The sequence below is a fragment of the Bufo gargarizans genome, chromosome 4, assembly GCF_014858855.1.
Source record: "Bufo gargarizans isolate SCDJY-AF-19 chromosome 4, ASM1485885v1, whole genome shotgun sequence".
Taxonomy (NCBI): domain Eukaryota; kingdom Metazoa; phylum Chordata; class Amphibia; order Anura; family Bufonidae; genus Bufo; species Bufo gargarizans.
This window is the reverse complement of record NC_058083.1, coordinates 516,689,069-516,713,368: the sequence shown is the minus strand read 5'-3', so window position 1 is coordinate 516,713,368 and position 24,300 is coordinate 516,689,069. Positions and strand designations below refer to the sequence as shown.

General features: G+C 42.2%; 1 protein-coding gene across 3 annotated transcripts in view; it reads left to right on the top strand.

Moving 5' to 3' along the window:
• Positions 1-16,520, top strand: part of LOC122934023 (gastrula zinc finger protein XlCGF26.1-like) — a 38,965-nt gene extending 22,445 nt beyond the window's left edge. For all 3 annotated transcript variants that reach the window (XM_044289159.1, XM_044289158.1, XM_044289157.1), the window contains one exon: positions 14,262-16,520. In XM_044289159.1, the coding sequence (XP_044145094.1) occupies positions 14,262-15,607 (1,346 nt within the window). In that variant the 3' untranslated portion in view covers positions 15,608-16,520. The remainder of the gene's footprint in view (positions 1-14,261) is intronic.
• Positions 16,521-24,300: the final 7,780 nt, after the last annotated feature.

Sequence of the window (24,300 nt, the reverse complement as noted above, 5' to 3'; positions counted from 1 at the left end):
CTTGGGGGAGGATTTATTGCATGCTGTCCCAGTTTGACTGCTAGGAGTGTAAACCTATTCGTATGGTTTCCTATTCAACTGTCTACAGCATTCATATGCTTGGAGAGGATTTATATGCTTCTTCGGTTCGGTGATTGTGGTGTCTGCCAGAGTGCTTGGAAACCTCAGGAAAACGCTAGGAGCATCCGTCAACGGAGGTACTCAGTCGGGGTGCCAGGTGATCCGTTACAGTATCCCTTTGAATAATCTGTATCTGAGTTATGGGATAGGGCCCCCAAAGTGGATGCACCAGTTGCTAAGATAGCCCAAAAAATCGGCGCTTCCATTCGAAGAACTGGGATGCCTGGGAGATCCGTATCAGCATCCACTAGTCTTAGGCCTGCTATTGCCGCCTCCTGGGTCTCTAGGTCTTTAAGGTTATGGTTAGATCAGCTTGAGTCTCATATTAAAGACAAGAATCCTAGAGAAGAATTACTCTCTTGTCTTCCTACCTTCCTTAAAGCAGCTGATTTCCTAGCAGATGCATCCACTGATGCAGTGCGTTTTTTTGCAAGAGCGGTAGCCATGTCGAATGCTGCCAGACGCTCTATCTGATTAAAGTAGTGGAAAGGAGACCAGGGCTTTAAGGCTAGACTGTGTAGTCCCCTGTGTCGGTTCTAGGCTTTTTGGCCCCTAGTTTGATGATATTCTGGAAAGGGCTCCTGATAAAAAGAAGGGGTTCCCAGTTCCCCAGAAGCCTACTTTTTTTTGTAAACCCCAGTCCAATTTTAGAAAACAAAGGGAAAGGCAGGGTGATAAAAGAGAGAGATTTCCTAAAAGATCTAGCTATTTTTTGTTCAAGCCCCAAGAAAGTAGATCTAGAGACAAACAGCAATGACGCCAGAAGTCAGGTGGGAGGAAGGTTGTCACAGTTTTTTTCCTTACCGGGGGGTCCATTTCCCAGAACAGATGGATTCTAGAGGTTATAAAACATGGGTATCGGATAGAATTCCTTTCTCGTCCACTCAACTTTTTTGTTCAAACAATATGCCTCAAGGATCTCCAAAAAAGAGATACTTTAGAATTGGAAGTTATGACTCCATTAAGCAAAGGGGTGGTTTGGCCAGTTCCCAAAAGAGAAGTAGGGAAGGATTTCTATTCCCCTCTTTTCTTAGTAAGATAGCCAAATGGATCGTTCAGAGTAATACTTAATCTGAAGAGTCTAAACAAATCCCTAACTTACAAGAAAATCCATATGGAAACAATAAAGTCAACAACAAATTTAGTCTTCCAGAATTGTTGGATGGCGAGCTTGGATCTGGAAGACTCTTACTATCACATTCCGATTCATGCCTCGTACCAGAAATTCTTGAGACCAGCAGTTTGGATAAGAGGAAAGTTGTTCAGTACAGGGCGCTCCCCTTTGGCATATCTCAGGCTCCAAGAGTTTTTACAAAGGTGGTAGCAGAGATAGCGGCCTTTGTAAGACTAAGAGGTGTAACTTAAGTACCTTATCTAGATGATTTTCTGTTGATTTCCCATTCAAAGGTAGAGTTGGAGAGAGATAAAGATCTTCCATGTTCAACGTTAGTAGATTTTCATTGGGAAATAAATTGGGAAAAATAATACCTTGTTCCCTCTCAGATTTGTGTGTTTTTAGGAATCCAGTTGGACTCCTGCCAACAAAAGAATTTCCTTCCCCTCATAAAGAGGGAATCAATCAGGGAGTAGATTTTGTCAATTTTTCACTCCTACCTGTGTACTTTTAGAGAAGCAATGGCTGTGTTGGGTCATATGACGTCCACTATTCCAGCAGTAACATATGCACAGATTCACTCCAGAGAGCTACAGATGGATATTCTGAGATACTGGGACGCACTCTTTGGATCGAAAATTCCACATTTCATCAAAGGCCAGGTGTTCCCTGTTATGGTGGACAATACCAAAGAATCTGTCTGTGGGAGTCCCATGGTCTTTCAAAGATCGCAGGAGCTCACTGTCAGAACAGGTACTGGCAAGGGAGGTGGGACCTAAACTCAAGGAAAGCCTCTTCCAACTTCAAGGAACTAAAAGCTGTAAAGATGGCCATAGAATTAGCAGTTCCAGAGGAAAGGAGCAGAGGAATGGTGTCTGAACAAGGACTTTATTTTGGAAATAGTCTAAAAAAATGGTCTTCCCACAGTAGATCTGTTTGCTTCCAGAGCCAACAGAAAGGTAGAAAGGTTATTTTCCCTCAATCCTTTGGACAGTCCTCTTGCAAGAGATGGGTTAGCGCAAGACTGGAATCAGGAGCTGGGCTTTGCCTTTCCCCTTATTTGCTTTATTCCCCGAGTGTTGAGGGAGCCTCAGTAATCTTTGTAGCTCCGAAGTGGCCAAAGAGATCATGGTACACACACCTTCAGAGGTTATCAGTAGAGCCTCCTTGGACCTTACCAGTGAGGAGAGATCTCAAGAGACGTTTCAACCGGTTAATAATATCTCCATTATATTGCTTCCCTTCAAGATGGCTTTTCTGATTGCAGTTAATTCAGCTAGAAGGGTCTCGGAAATTCAAACTTTCTACTAGTGCCATTGCTAGATGGGTCAAAAATGCTATTTCCCTTGCCTATTCTTCTTTAAACTTGTCTCCCCCAACTGGGTTTGGGACATATTCAATAAGAGCAGCCCAAATCTGAAGAGCAGCCACTTGGAGTTCTCCTCATACCTTTTTTAGACACTATAGGATGCATCTAAATTCAGATTCAGCCTTCGGGGGGAAAGTACTACAGGCTGTAGTCGTCGCCCCCCCTAAAAGTTTAACTTCTAGTTTATTCTAGCATGGGTGCTGTCATGGGTGAGGGCAAAACAAAAATTACTCTTACCGGTAATTGTTTTTCTTGAAGCCCATGACAGCGCCAGCATCCCAAAATCTCCCACCCTTAACTTAATTTAATCTTTAAAAAAAAAAAAGGGGGGGAAATTTGCCAATTGGGCAGATAGATACATGATATTGAATAGAGATATAATGTACGGAACTGGTTCCTTTTTTTGTATTGTCTCTTCTCTTATTTCAAGCCTATTCTTTGGTGGTTGGCACGCCTCCGGGGGTTTGGTGTCACCACCAGACATCTAAGAAGCTCTGACAGACGTCCTTCAGAACCTCCTACTTGAGGTTCCTTTTGTTTTGCTTTCCTTTTCTCATCTCGTTAGCCTCTCTCAGCTGTCATGTAGTTGCACTGATTGCATCCCTTTAAATCCCTTCCCATACTGCATCACTTTGCGGTTTATATTACTTCCTGGAGTGTATGCATGCATGCTGGATGCTACTACTGAGTCTTCTACAGATAAGTTTGTTCATTCATTTGTATTTTCCTGTTTGCTGGATCCCAGGTGACCCTGTCTCCCTCCGTATCTGTGTAGGGAGCCGGTGGTCGTGTCCCCTCACTATTATAGGGTGTTCAGGTGATATGCAGTCGAGGTACGAGGATATGCGATCATCTACCATTGAGATTTTTGCATAGGCTGAGCAGTTAGGGAGAGAGCCAGGTCTGTTGCAGGGCTATCCCTTTGGTTCCTTAGTTTTGGATCCAGTCAGTCGGATCTTCATTTTGTGTCTTCTAGTTTTATGTACACCTTCCGTGACATTATAAACCGCCAAAACCGTCTTAAGCATGAATCCGGTTTCAACCTTGATTGACCGCATGCAGGGTCTTTCACTGGAGGTAGAAGATCTCCGGAAAACTGTCTCTCAGTTTGAGGTGACCGTTTCTGCTTGTGTTCATGGAATTTGCTCTGAGCCTAAAATCTCGCTTCCGGATACGTTCTCCGGGGGTAGTGAGAATTTTGTTCGTTTTAGAGAGGCTTGCAAACTCCATTTTCGCCTACTTCCCCATTCCTCTGGTGATGAGGAGCGGAGGCTGGGGATCATCATCTCGCTGCTCAGGGATAACGCTCAGTCTTGGGCCTTTTCGCTGCCGGTGGGGGCACGGCCCCTCCGTTCAGTGGATGATTTTTTTTTTAGCCCTGGGTCAGATATATGATGATCCGGATCGTATTGCTCTGGCTGAGTCTAGACTACGTCTTTTATGTCAGGGTAAACAATCCGCAGAGATATACTGCTCAGAATTTCGGAGATGGGCAGCTGATACTGGTTGGAATGATGCTGCACTCCGAAGTCAATTTTGCCATGGTCTTTCAGAGGGATTGAAAGATGCATTTGCCTTTCATGAGAGGCCTATCTCCTTGAACTCTGCTATGTCTCAGGCCGTTCGTATTGACAGGCGTCTTAGAGAGAGAGGAGAGATCACTCCTTCCTGTCATACTCAGTCCAAGGACAGTGCGGCGGTCTCATTCAGTGCACAGGGGTCTCAGTCGCTCTCAATCCCTTCTGAGCAGGAGCCCATGCAGCTGGGTTTGATTGCCTCTGACAATAGAAGATTCAGCCCTCATAGGAAGGTTTGTTTCTGTTGTGGAGGTATAAATCATTTGGCAAATGTTTGTCCCTCTAGGAGATTCAGGCAGTTTTTTGAGAGTAATAAAGTAACAAAAAGAAAAAAATCCTCTAAAAACGTTCCATCTGTTACCATTGGCAAGGTTGATGCGGAAATTGAAGGTTTTCCATTTGCTTGTAGTTCCCGTTTTGTCCTACCTGCCAGGGTGGCGCTAGAGAGCAAGAACATTTTTTGTGAGATTTTTGTAGATAGTGGAGCAGCTGTCAATCTCATTGATAATCAATTTGCTATAACTCATGGTTTCCAGGTGTGCACTTTGGGAAAGGATAGAAACATAGAAACATAGAATGTGTCGGCAGATAAGAACCATTTGGCCCATCTAGTCTGCCCAATATACTGAATACTATGAATAGTCCCTGGCCCTATCTTATATGAAGGATAGCCTTATGCCTATCCCATGCATGCTTAAACTCCTTCACTGTATTTGCAGCTACCACTTCTGCAGGAAGGCTATTCCATGCATCCACTACTCTCTCAGTAAAGTAATACTTCCTTATATTACTTTTAAACCTTTGCCCCTCTAATTTAAAACTGTGTCCTCTTGTGGTAATTTTTCTTCTTTTAAATATGCTCTCCTCCTTTACCGAGTTGATTCCCTTTATGTATTTAAAAGTTTCTATCATATCCCCTCTGTCTCTTCTTTCTTCCAAGCTATACATATTAAGGTCTTTTAACCTTTGCTGGTAAGTTTTATCCTGCAATCCATGTACTAGTTTAGTAGCTCTTCTCTGAACTCTCTCTAGAGTATCTATATCCTTCTGGAGATATGGCCTCCAGTACTGAGCACAATACTCCAAGTGAGGTCTCACCAGTGTTCTGTACAGCGGCATAAGCACTTCACTCTTTCTACTGCTTATACCTCTCCCTATACATCCAAGCATTCTGCTGGCATTTCGTGCTGCTCTATTACATTGTCTTCCCACCTTTAAGTCTTCTGAAATAATTACTCCTAAATCCCTTTCCTCAGATACTGAGGTCAGGACTGTGTCAAATATTCTATATTCTGCCCTTGGGTTTTTACACCCCAGGTGCATTATCTTGCACTGATCCACATTAAATTTCAGTTGCCAGAGTTCTGACCATTCTTCTAGTTTTCCTAAATCCTTTTCCATTTGGCGTTTCCCTCCAGGAACATCAACCCTGTTACATATCTTTGTGTCATCAGCAAAAAGACAAACCTTACCATCGAGGCCTTTTGCAATATCACTTATGAAGATATTAAACAAAATTGGTCCCAGTACAGATCCCTGTGGAACCCCACTGGTAACATGACCTTGTTTTGAATGTTCTCCATTGACTACAACCCTCTGTTGTCTTTCACTCAGCCACTGCCTAATCCACTCAACAATATGGGAGTTCATGCTCAATGACTGCAGTTTATTGATAAGTCTTCTATGTGGGACAGTGTCAAAAGCCTTACTAAAATCTAGATATGCGATGTCTACTGCACCTCCACCGTCTATTATTTTAGTCACCCAGTCAAAAAAATCTATAAGATTTGTTTGACATGATCTCCCTGAAGTAAACCCATGTTGTTTTTCATCTTGCAATCCATGGGATTTTAGATGTTCCACAATCCTATCCTTTAATAGGGTTTCCATTAATTTGCCTACTATTGATGTCAGACTCACTGGTCTATAGTTGCTCGATTCCTCCCTACTACCTTTCTTGTGGATGGGCACGACATTTGCCAATTTCCAATCTTCCGGGACGACTCCTGTTACTAATGATTGATTTAAATAAATCTGTTAACGGTTTTGCCAGCTCACCACTAAGCTCTTTTAATAATTTTGGGTGTATCTCATCAGGCCCCTGTGACTTATTTGTCTTCACTTTAGACAGCAAACTTAGAACATCTTCCTCTGTAAAGACACATGCATCAAACGATTTATTAGTCATCCTTTCTAGTGGAGGTCCTTCTCCTTCTTTTTCTTTTGTAAAAACTGAACTGAAGTATTCATTAAGGCAGTCCGCTAGCCCTTTATTCTCTTCTACATACCTCCCATCCTTTGTTTTTAATTTAGTTATTCCTTGTTTTAATTTCCTTTTTTCATTTATATAGCTGAAGAATGTCTTATCCCCTTTTTTCATAGACTGAGCTAGTTTTTCTTCTGCCTGCGCTTTAGAAGTTCTTATAACTTGCTTGGCCTCTTTCTGCCTAATCTTGTAGATTTCCTTATCTTCATTGCTCTTGGTTTTTTTATAATTACAAAATGCTAGCTTTTTATTTTTAATGATTTGGGCCACTTCTGCTGAGTACCAGTGGTCTCTTCCTTTTTTTTTCTTTTACTGACAAGTCTAATGCAATTTTCTGTTGCCTTCAATAATGCACCTTTTAAGTAGTCCCATTTCTCCTGGACTCCATGTAATCCATTCCAGTCTGATAAGGACTAATTTATGACTAATTTCATTTTTGAAAAGTCTGTTTTTCTAAAATCTAAAACTTTTGTTTTTGTGTGGTGGGACTCTTTCACAGTTCTTATATTAAACCACACTGACTGGTGATCACTAGATCCCAAGGTTTCGCCTACAATGACATCATATACCGAATCCCCATTTGTGAATACCAAATCCAAAATGGCCTCCCTCCGGGTTGGCTCCTCAACCATTTGTTGCAGGGATAACCCCAGTAGGGAATTTAGAATATCTGTACTCCTGGTAGAACTTGCTATTTTGGTTTTCCAGTTTATATCTGGAAGATTGAAATCTCCCATAATGATAACTTCTCCTTTCATTGTCATTTTAGCTATTTCTTCAACTAGTAGATCATCTAGTTCTTTAACTTGACCAGGTGGTCTATATATCACACCTACACGAGTTACTGCATGATTAGCAAACTGCAACGTAACCCAAACTGACTCTATGTTGGCCTCACCAACTTGTATTAGGTTAGATCTAATGCTATCTTTCACATACAGGGCCACTCCTCCTCCTTTCTTGCCTTCTCTGTCTCTTCTGTATAAAGAGTACCCTGGTATGGTTATGTCCCAGTCATTTCTTTCATTAAACCATGTCTCCGTAACAGCCACTAAATCTACATTCTCAGATGCCATTATTGACCCAAGTTCATTGATTTTTTTTTACCTAAACTGCGAGCATTTGTAGACAGGACTCGTTAAAGGGCATAGTTTACAATATCTGTTTGATTGTGAGTGATACTCATGTTGAGGATGTGTCATGTTTCGTCCTAAGCGGGTTGCCTACTCCTCTAGTGTTGGGGCTACCCTGGCTCACTAAACATAACTCCACCATTGATTGGCAAGCGAGGCAAATAAATGGTTGGAGTGACTTTTGCAGAGAGAATTGCCTCACGACATCTGTTTCTGAGGTTTCTACTAAGACCGTACCATCTTTTCTCTCTGAATTTTCGGATGTGTTCTCTGAGAGTGGAGTTCAGGACTTGCCCCCTCACAGAGAGTACGATTGCCCTATTAATATCACCCCAGGCGCCAAGCTGCCTAAATCTCGTTTATACAATCTCTCCCAACCTGAAAGGGTCGCTATGCGTGCTTATATCTCTGAGAGTCTGAGAAAGGGACATATACGACCCTCGAAGTCACCTGTTGCCGCTGTTTTTTTCTTTGTTAAGAAAAAAGATGGTTCTTTAAGACCATGTCTGGATTTCAGGGATCTGAACAGTATCACTATCCGTGACCCTTATCCGCTTCCTCTGATCCCGGACCTGTTTAACCAGATTGTTGGGGCTAAAGTTTTTTCCAAGTTGGATCTAAGAGGGGCATACAACCTGGTCAGGGTCAGAGAAGGAGACGAATGGAAGACGGCCTTCAATACCCCTGAGGGCCATTTTGAGAATTTGGTTATGCCTTTTGGTTTGATGAATGCTCCAGCCGTCTTTCAGCATTTTGTGAACAGCATTTTTTATCATTTAATGGGGTGATTTGTATTAGTGTATCTAGATGACATTTTGATTTTTTTCTCCTGATTTCAAAACTCATAAGGAACACTTACGTCAGGTCTTGCTCATCCTGCGGGAGAATAAATTGTACGCTAAACTGGAAAAATGTGTGTTTGCGGTTCCAGAAATTGAATTTCTGGGGTTTCTTCTCTCCGCTTCTGGTTTTCGCATGGACCCCGAGAATGTCCGCGCTGTGCTTGAGTGGGAGCTTCCAGAGAATCAGAAGGCACTGCTGCGTTTTTTAGGTTTTGCCAATTATTACAGGAAGTTTATTTTGAATTATTCCTCCGTTGTTAAACCACTCACTTATATGACTAGAAAGGGGGTAGATTTTTCCTCCTGGTCGGTAGAGGCGCGTAAGGCCTTTTCTAATATCAAGGAGAGTTTTGCTTCCGCTCCCATCTTGGTACAACCTGATATTTCTCTGTCCTTCATAGTTGAGGTGGACGCTTCTGAGGCGGGTGTGGGTGCGGTCTTGTCTCAGGGTCCCTCTCCTGCCAAATGGCGACCGTGTGCCTTTTTCTCGAAGAAACTCTCCTCTGCACAGAGAAATTACGATGTGGGAGATAGGGAGTTGTTGGCCATCAAGTTAGCTTTTGAGGAATGGCGCCATTGGCTAGAGGGAGCCAGACACCCTATTACCGTGTTTACTGACCATAAGAATCTGGCCTACTTGGAGTCAGCCAAGCGTCTGAACCCGAGACAGGCCAGATGGTCTTTGTTCTTTTCAAGGTTTAATTTTGTTGTCACGTTCCGCCCTGGGGTTAAGAATGTGAAGGCGGATGCCCTGTCATGTTGTTTTCCGGGAGGTGGGAATTTTGAAGACCCGGGTCCCATTTTGGCTGAAGGTGTGGTGGTCTCTGCTCTTTATCCTGAATTGGAGGCAGAGGTTCAGGTAGCCCAGTCAGAGGCTCCTGATCTTTGTCCTCCTGGGAGGTTGTTTGTGCCTCTCGCTTTAAGACACAAGATTTTTAAGGAGCACCACGACACTGTCCTTGCTGGGCACCCGGGGGCAAGAGCCACAGTGGATCTCATCGCTCGGAGATTCTGGTGGCCGGCGCTTCGTAAGTCGGTTGAGAGTTTTGTGGCAGCCTGCGAGACCTGCGCTCGTGCCAAAGTCCCTCATTCACGGCCATCAGGTCCTCTCCTTCCGTTACCCATTCCTTCCCGTCCTTGGACACATCTGTCCATGGACTTCATTACGGACCTGCCTCGTTCTTCGGGGAAGAATGGTGCATTTCATTCCTTTTCCTGGCTTACCCAATGCTAAGACGCTGGCGCAGGCATTTATTGATCACATTGTCAAATTGCATGGAATTCCTTCAGACATAGTCTCTGATAGAGGCACACAGTTTGTTTCCAGATTCTGGAAGGCTTTCTGTTCTCGCTTGGGGGTTCGGTTGTCATTATCTTCTGCTTTCCACCCGCAGTCGAATGGTCAGACAGAGCGCGTCAATCTGAATCTGGAGACATATCTGCGCTGTTTTCTGGCGGAGAATCAGGAGGATTGGTGTTCTTTTTTTGTCCCTTGCTGAGTTTGCTTTAAATAACCGTCGTCAGGAGTCCTCTGATAAGTCACCATTTTTTGGTGCATATGGGTTTCATCCGCAGTTTGGGACATTCTCTGGAGAGGGGTCTTCTGGTTTACCTGATGAGGACAGATTCTCCTCGTCTTTGTCATCTATTTGGCAAAAAATTCAGGATAATCTAAAGAGCATGAGTGAGAGATATAAGCATGTGGCGGATAAGAGACGTGTGCCTGGTCCGGACCTGAATGTTGGTGATCTAGTGTGGTTGTCTACTAAGAATATCAAATTGAAGGTTCCCTCCTGGAAGTTGGGTCCTAAGTTTATTGGGCCTTACAAAATCTTGTCCGTCATCAATCCTGTTGCCTACCGTCTTGATCTTCCTCAGACTTGGAAGATCCATAATGTTTTTCATAAGTCCTTATTAAAACCTTATGTCCAACCCATTGTACCCTCGCCTTTGCCTCCTCCTCCGATTGTGGTTGATGGTAATCTTGAATTTCAGGTCTCTAGGATTGTGTATTCTCGTGTTGTCCGCGGTTCTCTCCAGTACCTCGTTCATTGGGAGGGTTATGGTCCTGAGGAGAGGATGTGGGTCCCAGTGACTGACATTAAGGCCACTCGTCTCATCAGGGCTTTCCATAGGTCTCACCCTGAGAAGGTGGGCTCTGAGTGTCCGGAAGTCCACTCGTAGAAGGAGGGGTACTGTCACCACCAGACATCTGACAGACGTCCTTCAGAACCTCCTCCTTGAGGTTCCTTGTGTTTTGCTTTCCTTTTCTCATCTCGTTAGCCTCTCTCAGCTGTCATGTAGTTGCACTAATTGCATCCCTTTAAATCCCTTCCCATACTGCATCACTTTGTGGTTTATATTACTTCCTGGAGTGTATGCATGCATGCTGGATGCTACTACTGAGTCTTCTACAGATAAGTTTGTTCATTCATTTGTATTTTCCTGTTTGCTGGATCCCAGGGGACCCTGTCTCCCTCCGTATCTGTGTAGGGAGCCGGTGGTCGTGTCCCCTCACTATTATAGGGTGTTCAGGTGATATGCAGTCGAGGTACGAGGATATGCGATCATCTACCATTGAGATTTTTGCATAGGCTGAGCAGTTAGGGAGAGAGCCAGGTCTGTTGCAGGGCTATCCCTTTGGTTCCTTAGTTTTGGATCCAGTCAGTCGGATCTTCATTTTGTGTCTTCTAGTTTTATGTACACCTTCCGTGACATTTGGTTATTATAATCACTGAGGTGCTGTGAGGGTGTGAACCATTTTATCTCTTCAGGTTTCCTGTCCTGGAGGACATAGTCACATGGGTGCTGTCATGGGTTTGAAGAAAAACAATTACCGGTGAGAGTTATTTTTGTTTTCCACCTACACAAGGCGGAAATGGCTGGGAACCCTGGGTTTCTCCCCCTTGGTGGAGTATTCAATAATTTGGTGATTATCATGGCCACCATTAAGTAACATTATGTCCCTTATTTATATGTTTCAGCGCTTACTGAAGCTATGCGCAGGTGCTCTGATGTAGTTTACTTAGTTGCCTAAGAGCTCCAGCTCCATGTTAGTTATGAAAGAAGCGCAGGCGCAAACTGTAATGGCAATTCACATGCGCAGTGACTATTAGAATGCAGACGGCCATCTTTCATGTTGTTCTCTATCTGTTCGGGTGTCCGTCTGCTGAGCGGAACGGAGGCCAAACGGAGCCATACTGATGCATTCTGAGCAGATCCGCATCCACTCAGAATGCATTGGGGCTGTACGGATCCGTTCGGGGCCGCTTGTGAGAGCCTTCAAACGGAACTTGCAAGTGGAACCCCGAACGCAAGTGTGAAAGTAGCGTTAATAGTTCAGACATTTTCGGATGCGGCAATACCTATTGTAATATAATAATAATTTTTTTATTCTTTATATATTTTTATACGTAAAATTGAAAAAGGGGAGTGATTTAAATATTTTGGGGATTTTTTTTTTTTTCACTTAATAAAAACCCAAAAACTATTACCCCCCTTAGGGGGCTAGAACGTGGTATCTTTTGATCCCTTCTCCTATTCACCCTAGTATAGCTCTAATAGGATGAACAGGATTTTTACACTATCCATTCTGAGCTGTGCCTCATGCATAGCTCAGCACGGAAATTACCATGGCAGGCCTGGAACACTTCAGCAGCGTCCAGGCTGCCATGGCAACTGATCGGAGCCCCATGATTTCACTGCGGGGGCGCCGATCGGAAGGCAGAGGGAATTGAGTTTGTCTGCCTTAACTCACAGGTGCTGCAATCAGTGTTGATCGCGGCACCTGAAGGGTTCAGTGACTGATGCGACCGCTGCTCCCTGTCATTGCAGCCGGGTGCCTTCTGTATGATACAGCCTCCACCATTTGTGTATGGAGCTGGGTCACTGCAGAGCGTTAAGGGGTTAATTGATTATACACTTTATGGGATAATTACCACGTGTGTGTGTGTGTGTGTGTGTGTGTGTGTGTGTATGTGTGTGTGTGTGTGTGTGTGTATATATATATATATATATATATATATATACACACATACTGTTTGGCACATGACACATTGCTTGACAAAGGCTCCATTGAGTTGAGCTGAAATGTTGCAATAGCATGGGCGAATAGAAAGTCCACAATTTTCACTATTTTGGAGTGCTGCCTCTTTTTCTATTTTTATCAAACTTTGGATTCTGGTCAATGATCCTGAGAGGGATTGTGCCTTCCACTTTTTTATTGTGCTGCTGTCCTTCTTTTCTTTATACTGTGTGTGTGTGTATATATATATATATATATTTTGTGGGGATTCATTCTAGTAGGCAGGTTAGCGGACACAGTATAGAGGCAACAACAAAGTCATTGAATTAAACAGTTCAGTGTTTATTAACACATTAAGTAAATGACAAAACAAAAAGTCTGCTTCAAGGAAAACAGTCACCTTGTCATTCGGGTGGTCGTTCACACCATGCGGCAAAGAAGAAGTCCTTGGATAAAGCCTAATCCACCTGCTTTTACACCAACAAGGTAGCAGGCCTTAATCCAGACCCAAACTCCCAGGTCCCAACACAGAGTGCAGTTGAGGTAGGCTGACATGCCGCAACGCGTTCTGTGAACCGTTTAATAAACTACATTCTGAAGAGCAAGTTTGTCTGCTGGGATTATTTTGTATCCAACACAGAGAGTGACAGAGCTCCACTGTCAGAGAGGAGTAATCTACTCACAGCTGACACTGCTAGTTGTTTTTTATAGGCCTGCCAAAACCCGGCCTGGAACGTGGGGAGTAGTCACCCACCCATCACTTTGGCTACTCCCAGTAACAGCTGTCCTGGATCAGCTATACAGCCATACTAAAATAGCAAAGTATCAATCAGCATTAGCTGCTGCTGACACCTGAAAATACCGGCTCTTACGTCACCGAAGCCAGGAAACTCTGACACATTCCTTCCGTCAACGGCGGACCCTTGCTCCTTCCTACAATATATCCACACACACACACTGTATAAACATGTAATGTGTATGAGTAATGCTCAACATGTGTATAGTATATTCATGTAATTTGTGTATGTGTCTATGTAGTATGTACTTACATGTGTGTAATTTAATGATGGACCTTCATGTGTGTGAGTGAATCTATCTTATTATATAGGCTGGGATCACATCATGATTGCGATATATGTTTAGTTTGTACATTGGGAAAACTGCCAACATAAAAGGTAAATGTGTCCAGAGGCTTTTGGTCTCCATCTGGCTTCTATACATCAGTATTCCATACAACTATATCCAGTAACAAAAAAATAAATAAAATAGATGTCACTGTATGGTATCTGTCATACGCATCAATTCAATGTATACATCCTGGTTGTATATGTTAGAGCCCATAAATGTGATATGAACAGAGCATTATATGTACAGTACATGCCGGTATTATTTATATGTATGTGGTATATGAACAATAATATATTTACTACATCTGTAAGGTAGATAGAAGGTGGGCTTTCAGCTTCAATTTCTGGTGTGTTTTGTGCTCAAGTGCAGTTAGCGGTCAGTGTGTGAGACGGACACCATCTTATAGCATTGACTTGCAGATCCCGTGTGAACCTATGAAGATGCTGGCTTCAGCACAAGAGTGGAAAATACAAGTGAACAGCCTGGTGACCTAACATCATCATCTACTGGTCTACTGTGAGATTGTGATCTGTTTTCCCATAGTCAGTTGATATTTGAATTTTGCTCCATGACTTGTAATTTGTATGGATTTTTATTTATTTATTTATATAGAGCTGTTATAAAATCTATATATAATTTTAAGGTTCTATTATTAAAAAATTATTAAACTCAGATTTATTCTTGACAGATGACTGTACCAGGAGCTCAGAGAAACATGTGATATCAGATTTCAGAACAGACGATTGTGATGTCACAGAAGATGCACATGAAGAGCATGCCATTATTGCAGATGTATCCTCAGCTATTCACAGCAAAGATCTATTATCAGATCCTTTGGATGGATTTCAATCTTCTGATTTATCACAGACTGTTAAGCAAATTAAAAGCCACAGAAGAAGTGTTAATTATCAAAGAAGTCACACAGGGGAGAATGCTCTTTCATGCTCAGAATGTGGGAAATGTTGTAAATCTAAATCAGCTCTTATTAGACATCAGAGAACTCACACAGGAGAGAAGCCATTTTCATGTTCAGAATGTGAGAAATGTTTTCAGCAGAAATCAAATCTTCTTAACCATCAGAGAATTCACACAGGGGCAAAGCCATTTTCTTGTTTACAATGTGGGAAATCTTACACACAGAGATCATCTCTTGTTATACATGAGAGAAATCACACCGGGGAGAAGCCATTTTCTTGTTTAGAATGTGGGAAATGTTTTACTGATAAATCAACTTTTGGTAAACATCAGAGAAGTCACACCGGGGAGAAGCCATTTTCTTGTTTAGAATGTGGGAAATATTTCATATGTAAATCAAATCTAGTTGTACATCAGAGAATTCACACAGGGGAGAAGCCATTTTCATGTTCAGAATGTGAAAAAGATTTTAACAGTAAATCACATCTTGTTAGACATCAGAGAATTCACACAGGGGCGAAGCCATTTTCTTGCTCAGAATGTGGGAAATGTTTTACTAATAAATCAGCTTTTGTTATACATGAGAGAAATCACACAGGGGAGAAACCCTTTTCTTGTTTAGAATGTGGGAAATGTTTTAAAGATAAATCAACTCTTGTTAAACATCAAAGACGTCACACAGGGGAGAAGCCATTTTCTTGCTCAGAATGTGGGAAATGTTTTACTGATAAATCAGCTCTTGTTATACATGAGAGAAGTCACACTGGGGAGAAACCCTTTTCTTGTTTAGAATGTGGGAAATGTTTTAAAGATAAATCAACTCTTGTTAAACATCAGCGAATTCACACAGGGGATAAGCTATTTTCTTGTTTAGAATGTGGAAAATCATACACACAGAAATCATATCTTGTTATACATGAGAGAAGTCACACAGGGGAGAAGCCATTTTCTTGTTTAGAATGTGGGAAATCATACACACAGAAATCACATCTTGTTATACATGAGAGAACTCACACAGGGGAGAAGCCATTTTCTTGTTTACAGTGTGGGAAATCTTATACAAAGAAATCATATCTTGTTAAACATCAGAGAATTCACACTGGAAAGAATCGATTTTAATGTTCAGAATGTGATAACTGGAGATGAACGAACTTTAGAAAAATTCTATTCTGCAGCTTGGTCAAAGTTCAACAAGAAATTTGATTTGTCCTGAATTAATTTGTCACGAATCACTATGTTAAAACCTCATTTAGCCTATCAATCAACGAGACCATTTTTAACGGCCCCTTAGACCGAAGTGCACCCGTCTAACAGCCATTAAAAACAGTAATACGCTCATATGCACATATGGCCTTTAAGGTTAATAGAAAATCACTCACCTCATCCATTTGCTCGCACAGGGGCTGTCTTCTTTTCTCTTAATTGAAAAAGACCAGCAGAAGTACCTGCGCTTAGTGTGATGACTTCACCATGTGATCATGCTGCGAGAGCACGGTGACATCATCACACTGAGTGCAGGTCCTTCCACAGGTATTTTTTAGTTAAGAGAGAAGCAGACTGCCTCTTTGCGAGCAAGTGGATGGGGTGAGTACATTTTTTATTCTCCTGTTTTTTCTAAGACAACTCCAGCCACCATTTTAGGAAAAATTATTCGTTATCGCGAAGCCCAAAGAAATTTGGCTTCATTTAAAATAGATTTTATATATTTTTTTTCCTAAAATTCAGACTGAATTCCACCACAAATGGTTTACTTTGCTGAACACTAGTGATAACCATAAAACAGATCTTGTTAGACATCGGAGAATCCACACGGGGAGAAATTATTTTCATGTTCTGAATGTGTAAATTGAAATAGAATTAAGTCAAGTCTTATAACACATCAGTGAATTCACACAGGGCCGAAGCCACTGTCATGTTCAGGATGTCATCTGTAATTGCACAGCAAAGAGCTTACAGAGGAAAAATGTTTTTCTACCAAGGGATTTTTATTTTATTTTAACTTCCAAGAGCTATAACTTTGATTAATTTTATGTAGCAGTATGAGGGTTTGTTTTTTTTGCATTACAAGTATTTTTATGGTGCCATTTTGGGGTACACTTAACGGGTTTCGCTTGACGATTCGTCAGGTTCACTCCTGACGAAGCGTCAAGCGAAACCCGGGTCGGGCAAGAACAAGAGGGCATATATCTTTTATGAGATGTTTTAAATTTATTCACGTCTGTGAGTATAATAAACCTTTTTATAATTGTCCCTGGCTGACGGTGCTTCACCATTTGTGCGTCTCCTCTGCTAATTTACAGAGTTGTGCAAGGATAAAGAGAGCGTCTTATGTGGATACCGATGTGTCTCTATGTCTGAAGTGCATATGGCTCCAAACTAGAGAGGAACATCTCTGGTGGATTCTGAGCAGCGCGGTCTGATACTTATAAAGACTGCCAAAGGATGTGTCTAATTTATCACAAAACATACACTTCATCATAACTTAGGTGTATACTCTGGCAGTGTGCGTCTGAAGTGAAATTCTACTCCACTCCCTGAATGGAGTAAATTTTAGACAACTTTTACACCTGAAATTGGTTTGTGAATGTGCCAGGGCCAATTTGCCATCCAGGCCATTGCCTAGTGGCGAGGAGAGTGAAAAAATGTCTGAGTGATAAAGTATTGTCACACAGGCTTGGCCCTTGTGACTTTCTTTACTCCAAAATATGGCATAGTGCTGAAAGTAAATGACCCCATTTCTGTTTTTGAAAATGATCCTATAATGTTAACAATATTACACCACCGAGCCAAGCAAGTGAGTCTCCTTCCATCCATCTCATCACTATATTTTGCTTTGCTAAGAAAAATGTTTTACAATTCGCAGTTTGATTCCCATGCACCACTCCAAATGCTTAGTGTTTGACTTGGGAAGGTCTTCAACCAAAGCGTGCAATACTCACAAGAGGAATCGGTGCAAGGCAGCAGAGACTATCATTAGAACTTCCCAGGCAGATCTGCATAGGGAAACGTACAGGCGCACCAGCTGCCTTGCTCGGGTCCCCACTGTCAATATCCACTTTGACCCCATTACTGGCCACAGTGGTGACCTGCTGCCGTTGCATCATGGTAATTGGGCACATGATGCAAGATGAGCAGAGCAACACTGTGGCTAGCAATTTGCTGCAAAGCGGCTATTGGCAGCAGGGAACCTGAGCAAGGCAGCTAAGGCCAGTGACTAAAAGAGTCAGGACCGAGTAAGTGTGCTCCCCTTTTCAGGTCTGCTTAGAAGAGGGGGCGGAAAAAAAACAAAAAAAGATGCACAACCTTTTTAAAACCATCAACATTTTAGCCAGGAAAGCAACTTAAATACCAGTTTTGCCCAAATTTTTTTTTTTTTACTTAATACGTTAAGGAACCAGGACGAGAATGCTCGTCCTAAAGGGCCGATACTTAGTGCCCCAGGACGAGCATCCACAACCGACCCCCACCATCTGTGTACAATCCCTCACATACAACCAACAGACACCACCCTACTACACAGCCGCCCCCCAAAATTCAACCAGATACCCCCTTCCCTCAGCATGCTCACAGCTGTCTCCCATCTCAGTGTACAGTCTCTCACAGCACATCCCTATCACGTTCACAGTAGAAAATCACACTAAAAAAACGCATATGTAATACACAGCGCACCATGTTCCTAACCAGCCAAACTATGAACAAATCTCGGGTGCTTAGTAGTATTGCAATAAAACTTATAAATTATCGGCTTGATATTATACTAGGGAATATAAAGATTCCCAACAGAGAGTTTTCTCTGAAAATCAATATGAACTTTTATTCAGCAATATGCATCGTTGCTGAATAGTGATAATATTGATGTAGCAACTAATCTTAACCATCCGCAATAAGAGGGGATTGGCTAAGAATCAAACCAACTAATTTACTGTATATGAATACTACATATAACAATAACATACATTACCCAGAAGCAAATATTTTGCAGAGTCTTAAGGGAAGTCAACTCTCCAGAATTTTCTGATAATCAGGATCTTTCTCAGGGCCCTCTTTCTTTGTTTCTTTCTCTTTTTATTTTCTTTGGTGGTGGTTCCTTGGTTCTTCTTTACCACTTGTGTGTGGGTCATTATCCACAACCTTATCAGACGAACACGCCTTCCTAGATTAGAGTTTTCCAGTCATCTTGGATGGGCGTGAATCTATGATAATGCTCATGATGTCACTTCATTACCCAGAATACATTGTTATTACTGGTGTAATGATACCTACTTACAGCTAGGTGGCACTGTTGTTTAAACCATTAGCATCATACTAGAAATGGTTAACTTATACATGCCTGACATCATCCTGCACTCTATACATTTGACCTCTGTACATTAAATCAGCGTTAAGGGATTTAGTACGACACCTGTAGCAATTATAATCCAGACTTGGAGAAATCGGCAAGAGTTTCCCAACCTATAAATTCATTGTTATAGATAAGAAATACAATTGAGGCCTATACTACCATAAGCGTTGTGTATCTTCTAGCTGTCTAACAGTGATTAAGCGCTAGTTAGAATAACACAGCTTCTTCTGAACGAATCCTCATTAACGCTGTTTTAAAAAGGAATATTCTTCTCCACATATTTCAGAAGTGAATATTCTCATGCAACATACTAGATACATCAAGGTCCTTCAGAATATATAACAATATAAGATAAAGAAATATATACAGTACAGACCAAGTTTGGACACACCTTCTCATTCAAAGAGTTTTCTTTATTTTCATGACTATGAAAATTGTAAATTCACACTGAAGGCATCAAAACTATGAATTAACACATGTGGAATTATATACATAACAAAAAAGTGTGAAACAACTGAAAATATGTCATATTCTTCAAAGTAGCCACCTTTTGCTTTGATTACTGCTTTGCACACTCTTGGCATTCTCTTGATGAGCTTCAAGAGGTAGTCACCTGAAATGGTTTGCACTTCACAGGTGTGCCCTGTCAGGTTTAATAAGTGCGATTTCTTGCCTTATAAATGGGGTTGGGACCATCAGTTGCGTTGTGGAGAAGTCAGGTGGATACACAGCTGATAGTCCTACTGAATAGACTGTTAGAATTTGTATTATGGCAAGAAAAAAGCAGCAAAGTAAAGAAAAACGAGTGGCCATCATTACTTTAAGAAATGAAGGTCAGTCAGTCCGAAAAATTGGGAAAACTTTGAAAGTGTCCCCAAGTGCAGTCACAAAAACCATCAAGTGCTACAAAGAAACTGGCTCACATGCGGACCGCCCCAGAAAATGAAGACCAAGAGTCACCTCTGCTGCGGAGGATAAGTTCATCCGAGTCACCAGCCTCAGAAATTGCAGGTTAACAGCAGCTCAGATTAGAGACCAGGTCAATGCACACAGAGTTCTAGCAGCAGACACATCTCTAGAACAACTGTTAAGAGGAGACTGTGTGAATCAGGCCTTCATGGTAGAATATCTGCTAGGAAACCACTGCTAAGGACAGGCAACAAGCAGAAGAGACTTGTTTGGGCTAAAGAACACAAGGAATGGACATTAGACCAGTGGAAATCTGTGCTTTGGTCTGATGAGTCCAAATTACACAGTCACTGGACCTGAACCCAATCGAGATGGTTTGGGGGTGAGCTGGACCGCAGAGTGAAGGCAAAAGGGCCAACAAGTGCTAAGCATCTCTGGAAACTCCTTCAAGACTGTTGGAAGACCATTTCAGGTGACTACCTCTTGAAGCTCATCAAGAGAATCCCAAGTGTGCGCAAAGCAGTAATCAAAGCAAAAGGTGGCTACTTTGAAGAACCTAGAATATGACATATTTTCAGTTGTTTCACACTTTTTTGTTATGTATATAATTCCACATGTGTTAATTCATAGTTTTGATGCCTTCAGTGTGAATCTACAATTTTCATAGTCATGAAAATAAAGAAAACTCTTTGAATGAGAAGGTGTGTCCAAACTTTTGGTCTGTCCTGTATGTTAGAGCCCATACATGTGATTATGAACAAACTATTATATGTACAGTACATGCCGGTATTATTTATATGTATGTGGTATATAAGCAATAATCTATTTACTGCATCTGTGAGGTAGATAGGTGGTCTTTCAGCTTCAATTTCTTGCGTGTTTTGTGCTTAAGTGCAGTTAGCGGTCAGTGTGTGAGATGGACACCGGCTTATAGCACTGACTCACAGATCCCTTGTGAACCTATGAAGATGCTGGCTTCAGCGCAACAGTGAAAAAAAACAGCCTGGTGATGTAACATCATCATCTACTGGTCCAGGCTACTGGTCTACTGTCAGATTGTAATCTGTTTTCCCATGTTATAAAATAGCAATATAATTTTAATTTTAAAATTATAAAACTCTGATTTATTATTGGCAGATGACTGTACCAGGAGCTCAGAGAAACATGTAATGTCAGATTTTAGAACACATTGTGGTGTCACAGAAGATACACATGAAGAGCATGCCATTATCTCAGATGTATCCTCAGCCTTTCACAGCAAAGATCTATCATCTGATCCTTTGGATGGATTTCAATCTTATGATTCATCTCAGACTGTTAAAAAAAAAAATAAAAGCCACAAAAGAAGTGTTCAAAATCAAAGAAGTCATACAGGGGAGAATGCTCTTTCATGTTCAGAATGTGGGAAATGTAAATCTAAATCAGATCTTGTTAGACATGAGAGAAGTCACACAGGTGAGAAGCCATTTTTATGTTCAGAATATGAAAAACATTTTAACTCTAAAACACATCTTGTTAGACATCAGAGAGTTCACACAGGGGAGAAGCCATTTTCATGTTCAGAATGTGAAAAAAGTTTTAACCGTAAATCATATCTTGTTATACATGAGAGAACTCACACAGGGGAGAAGACATTTTCATGTTCAGAATGTGGGAAATGTTTTCAGCAGAAATCACATCTTCTTAACCATCAGAGAATTCACACAGGGGCGAAGCCATTTTCTTGTTTAGAATGTGGGAAATGTTTTATTGATAAATCAACTCTTGTTAAACATCATAGAATTCACACAGGGGAGAAGCCATTTTCATGCTCAGAATTTGGGAAATGCTTTACTGATAAATCAGCTCTTGTTAAACATAAGAGAAGTCACACCGGGGAGAAGCCATTTTCTTGTTTAGAATGTGGAAAATCTTACACACAGAAATCATGTCTTGTTATACATAAGAGAAGTCACACAGGGGAGAAGCCGTTTTCTTGTTTGCAATGTGGGAAATCTTACACACAGAAATCATGTCTTTTTATACATGAGAGAAGTCACACAGGGGAGAAGCCATTTCCTTGTTTACAATGTGGGAAATCTTTCATAAATAAATCAAATCTTGTTAAACATCAGAGAATTCACACTGGAAAGAAGTTATTTTAATGTTCAGAATGTGATAACTAGAGATGAGCGAGCGTTTGAAAACTTCAATTCTGCAGCTTGGTCAAAGTTCAAAAATAAATTTGACTTGTTCCGAATTAATTTGTCACGAATTATTATTTTAAAACCCCATTCAGCCTATCAGTCGATTAAACCATTTTTAACGGCCCCTTAGACCGAAGTCCACCCGTCTAACAGCCATTAAAAACGGTAACATGCTGGGGGGCGTGGCCTGGACGTCTTCAGGAATGGCCGCGTGAAGACAGAGCTCCGCCGCCAGTAGCCGCTAAGGGAGACTCTCCTACCACGCCAGCGCGGCACATGGGGAAAAAATTGCCGGGCAAGCCCTCCACCTCGTCCCGACCGTCCGCCTGGGTGAACAAGACGCTCGATTCTTACCTCAGCCGTCCACTCCACACGGTCCCGTCTGGTCGCGGCCTGCTTTCATCTGAGGCCTCCGGCGCGTGTGGGAGTGAGGAGACGAGCGCACAGCCGCCGACAGGTACCAGCTGCAATTCAGCCTTACGGCTTCCTACCTCCTCCCTATCCCCATTTGCAAGGACTTTCCTGCCCATTAGCGTTGTGGGGGCACAGCCGAATCTCACAGGGGCAGAAGAGGGGTTGCACCCAGCAGGAGGCATCGCCGCCATTATCCCGCCAAAATCGGCAGCTAAGCAGGCTAAACAAATGGCCACTCCGTCCCAGAAGCGGCGAGATTGGGCCGAATCTTCTGAAGATCCCCCTAGCCAACAGCATTATAGAAGGGGAGAGGGAGGAGAAGCTGCTACTTGGGAGCAGGGGAATGATTATGTGGACGAGGGAGAGGAAGATCTTCTGCAACCTTCCCAGGGCTCTGCAATACTTCAGCAGACATTACAACATTTGCCTACTAAGGATGATTTTAAAATGCTGGTCTCAGAAGTCAGAAATGCCTGTAAATCGGAAATTTCATCTTTAAGGCAGGATCTGAAGCACTTAGCAGACCGCATGGACACTATTGAAATAGACCATGATGACACCCGCAGAAGTGTGGCGCATTTACAATCTGTTATTGCTTCTCAGGCCCAAGTTATTAGGGACAATGCACGTCATCTGGAAGACCTAGATAATAGAGGACGCAGAAATAACATCCGTGTAAGGGGTTTGCCTGAAGCTAATGCGGAAGAAAATCTGCAGGAAATATTATCTGAACTTTTTAATGCTTTGTTAGGCACTCAGCCACCCCAGTTTATCAGGCTTGATCGAGCTCACAGAGCGCTGCGGCCTAAGTCCTCATCCACGCAGCCCAGAGACGTCATTTGCTGTGTACATGATTTCCAAGTGAAGGAAAACATTATGTCCAAAGCCAGGGAATTACGTTCCATTGATTTTCACGGCGCTTCTGTTCATTTATACCAGGACTTGTCTTGGTGCACACTCCAAAAAAGAAGAGTATTACAGCCTTTATTACAATTGCTGAAGGAAAAGAAGACGCCTTACAGATGGGGGTTCCCGTTTGCATTAATAGTCACGAAAAATGGCAGGTCCTCTATCTTGCGTCAGCATTCAGACCTCCCTGATTTTTGTGCTGCTTTGGGCATTGAGATTCCATCCATCACGGACTGGGAACTACCGGATCCACAGCCTGCCCTGGGTCCAATTTGGCAACCTGCCAGACAAAAGAGAAGAAGATCTTCCCCTGCTGGAGGGACCCCTTCACGTGAGCTACCAGATGAACCCCCATGATTGCTGCATGGACTTCATTAGCTTAAATTGTATCTCCTACTGTTTCTCTTCGCCAGGAGGCGACGGCCTTATGGTTCTTTGTTTAAGGTCCTATGTTAGTAGAATTGGTTTATTGTTCAATTCTCTGGTTATTTCAAGTTCTAATAAGCTCTGAAACCCGGCCTATCCTGTGCCGATCCAGTCATGCTTCCAATAAGCAGACCAGTAGTTTCGCCCTCCCCCCCCAGCTTCTGTTGACTGGGTTGGAGGGGCGGCAGTTTGCTGATGTTGATACCACTAGTTGCTGCTCACTGATCTGTATCTGGGTGACAGCACCCAATGTTCGGATACTAAATGATGTATCTTTTATGTTTGTATGGTCTTGTGTTTCCCCCCCTTCCCTTTTGTGTCTCTTTTTATTGTTTTTCATACTCAGGTCTCCAAAACCCAAACCACAAGCGACTGAATGCCTTCAGGTGTTTTCATCTATGACAGTGTCCTTGAGAAGGACCCTCTGCAGCCACATAGCAAGTACATTTATTCCATGCTTTGAAAATGATTAAATATGTCTCGCTTAATGTAAAAGGTCTTAACTCCAATGTAAAGAGACGCCTGGCACTTACTGAGTGCAAGTCTCAAAAAGCTGACATAGTTTTTCTTCAGGAGACCCACTTTGATCACCAGGGTTCTTTTAAGTTTGCGCAATATTTATTCCC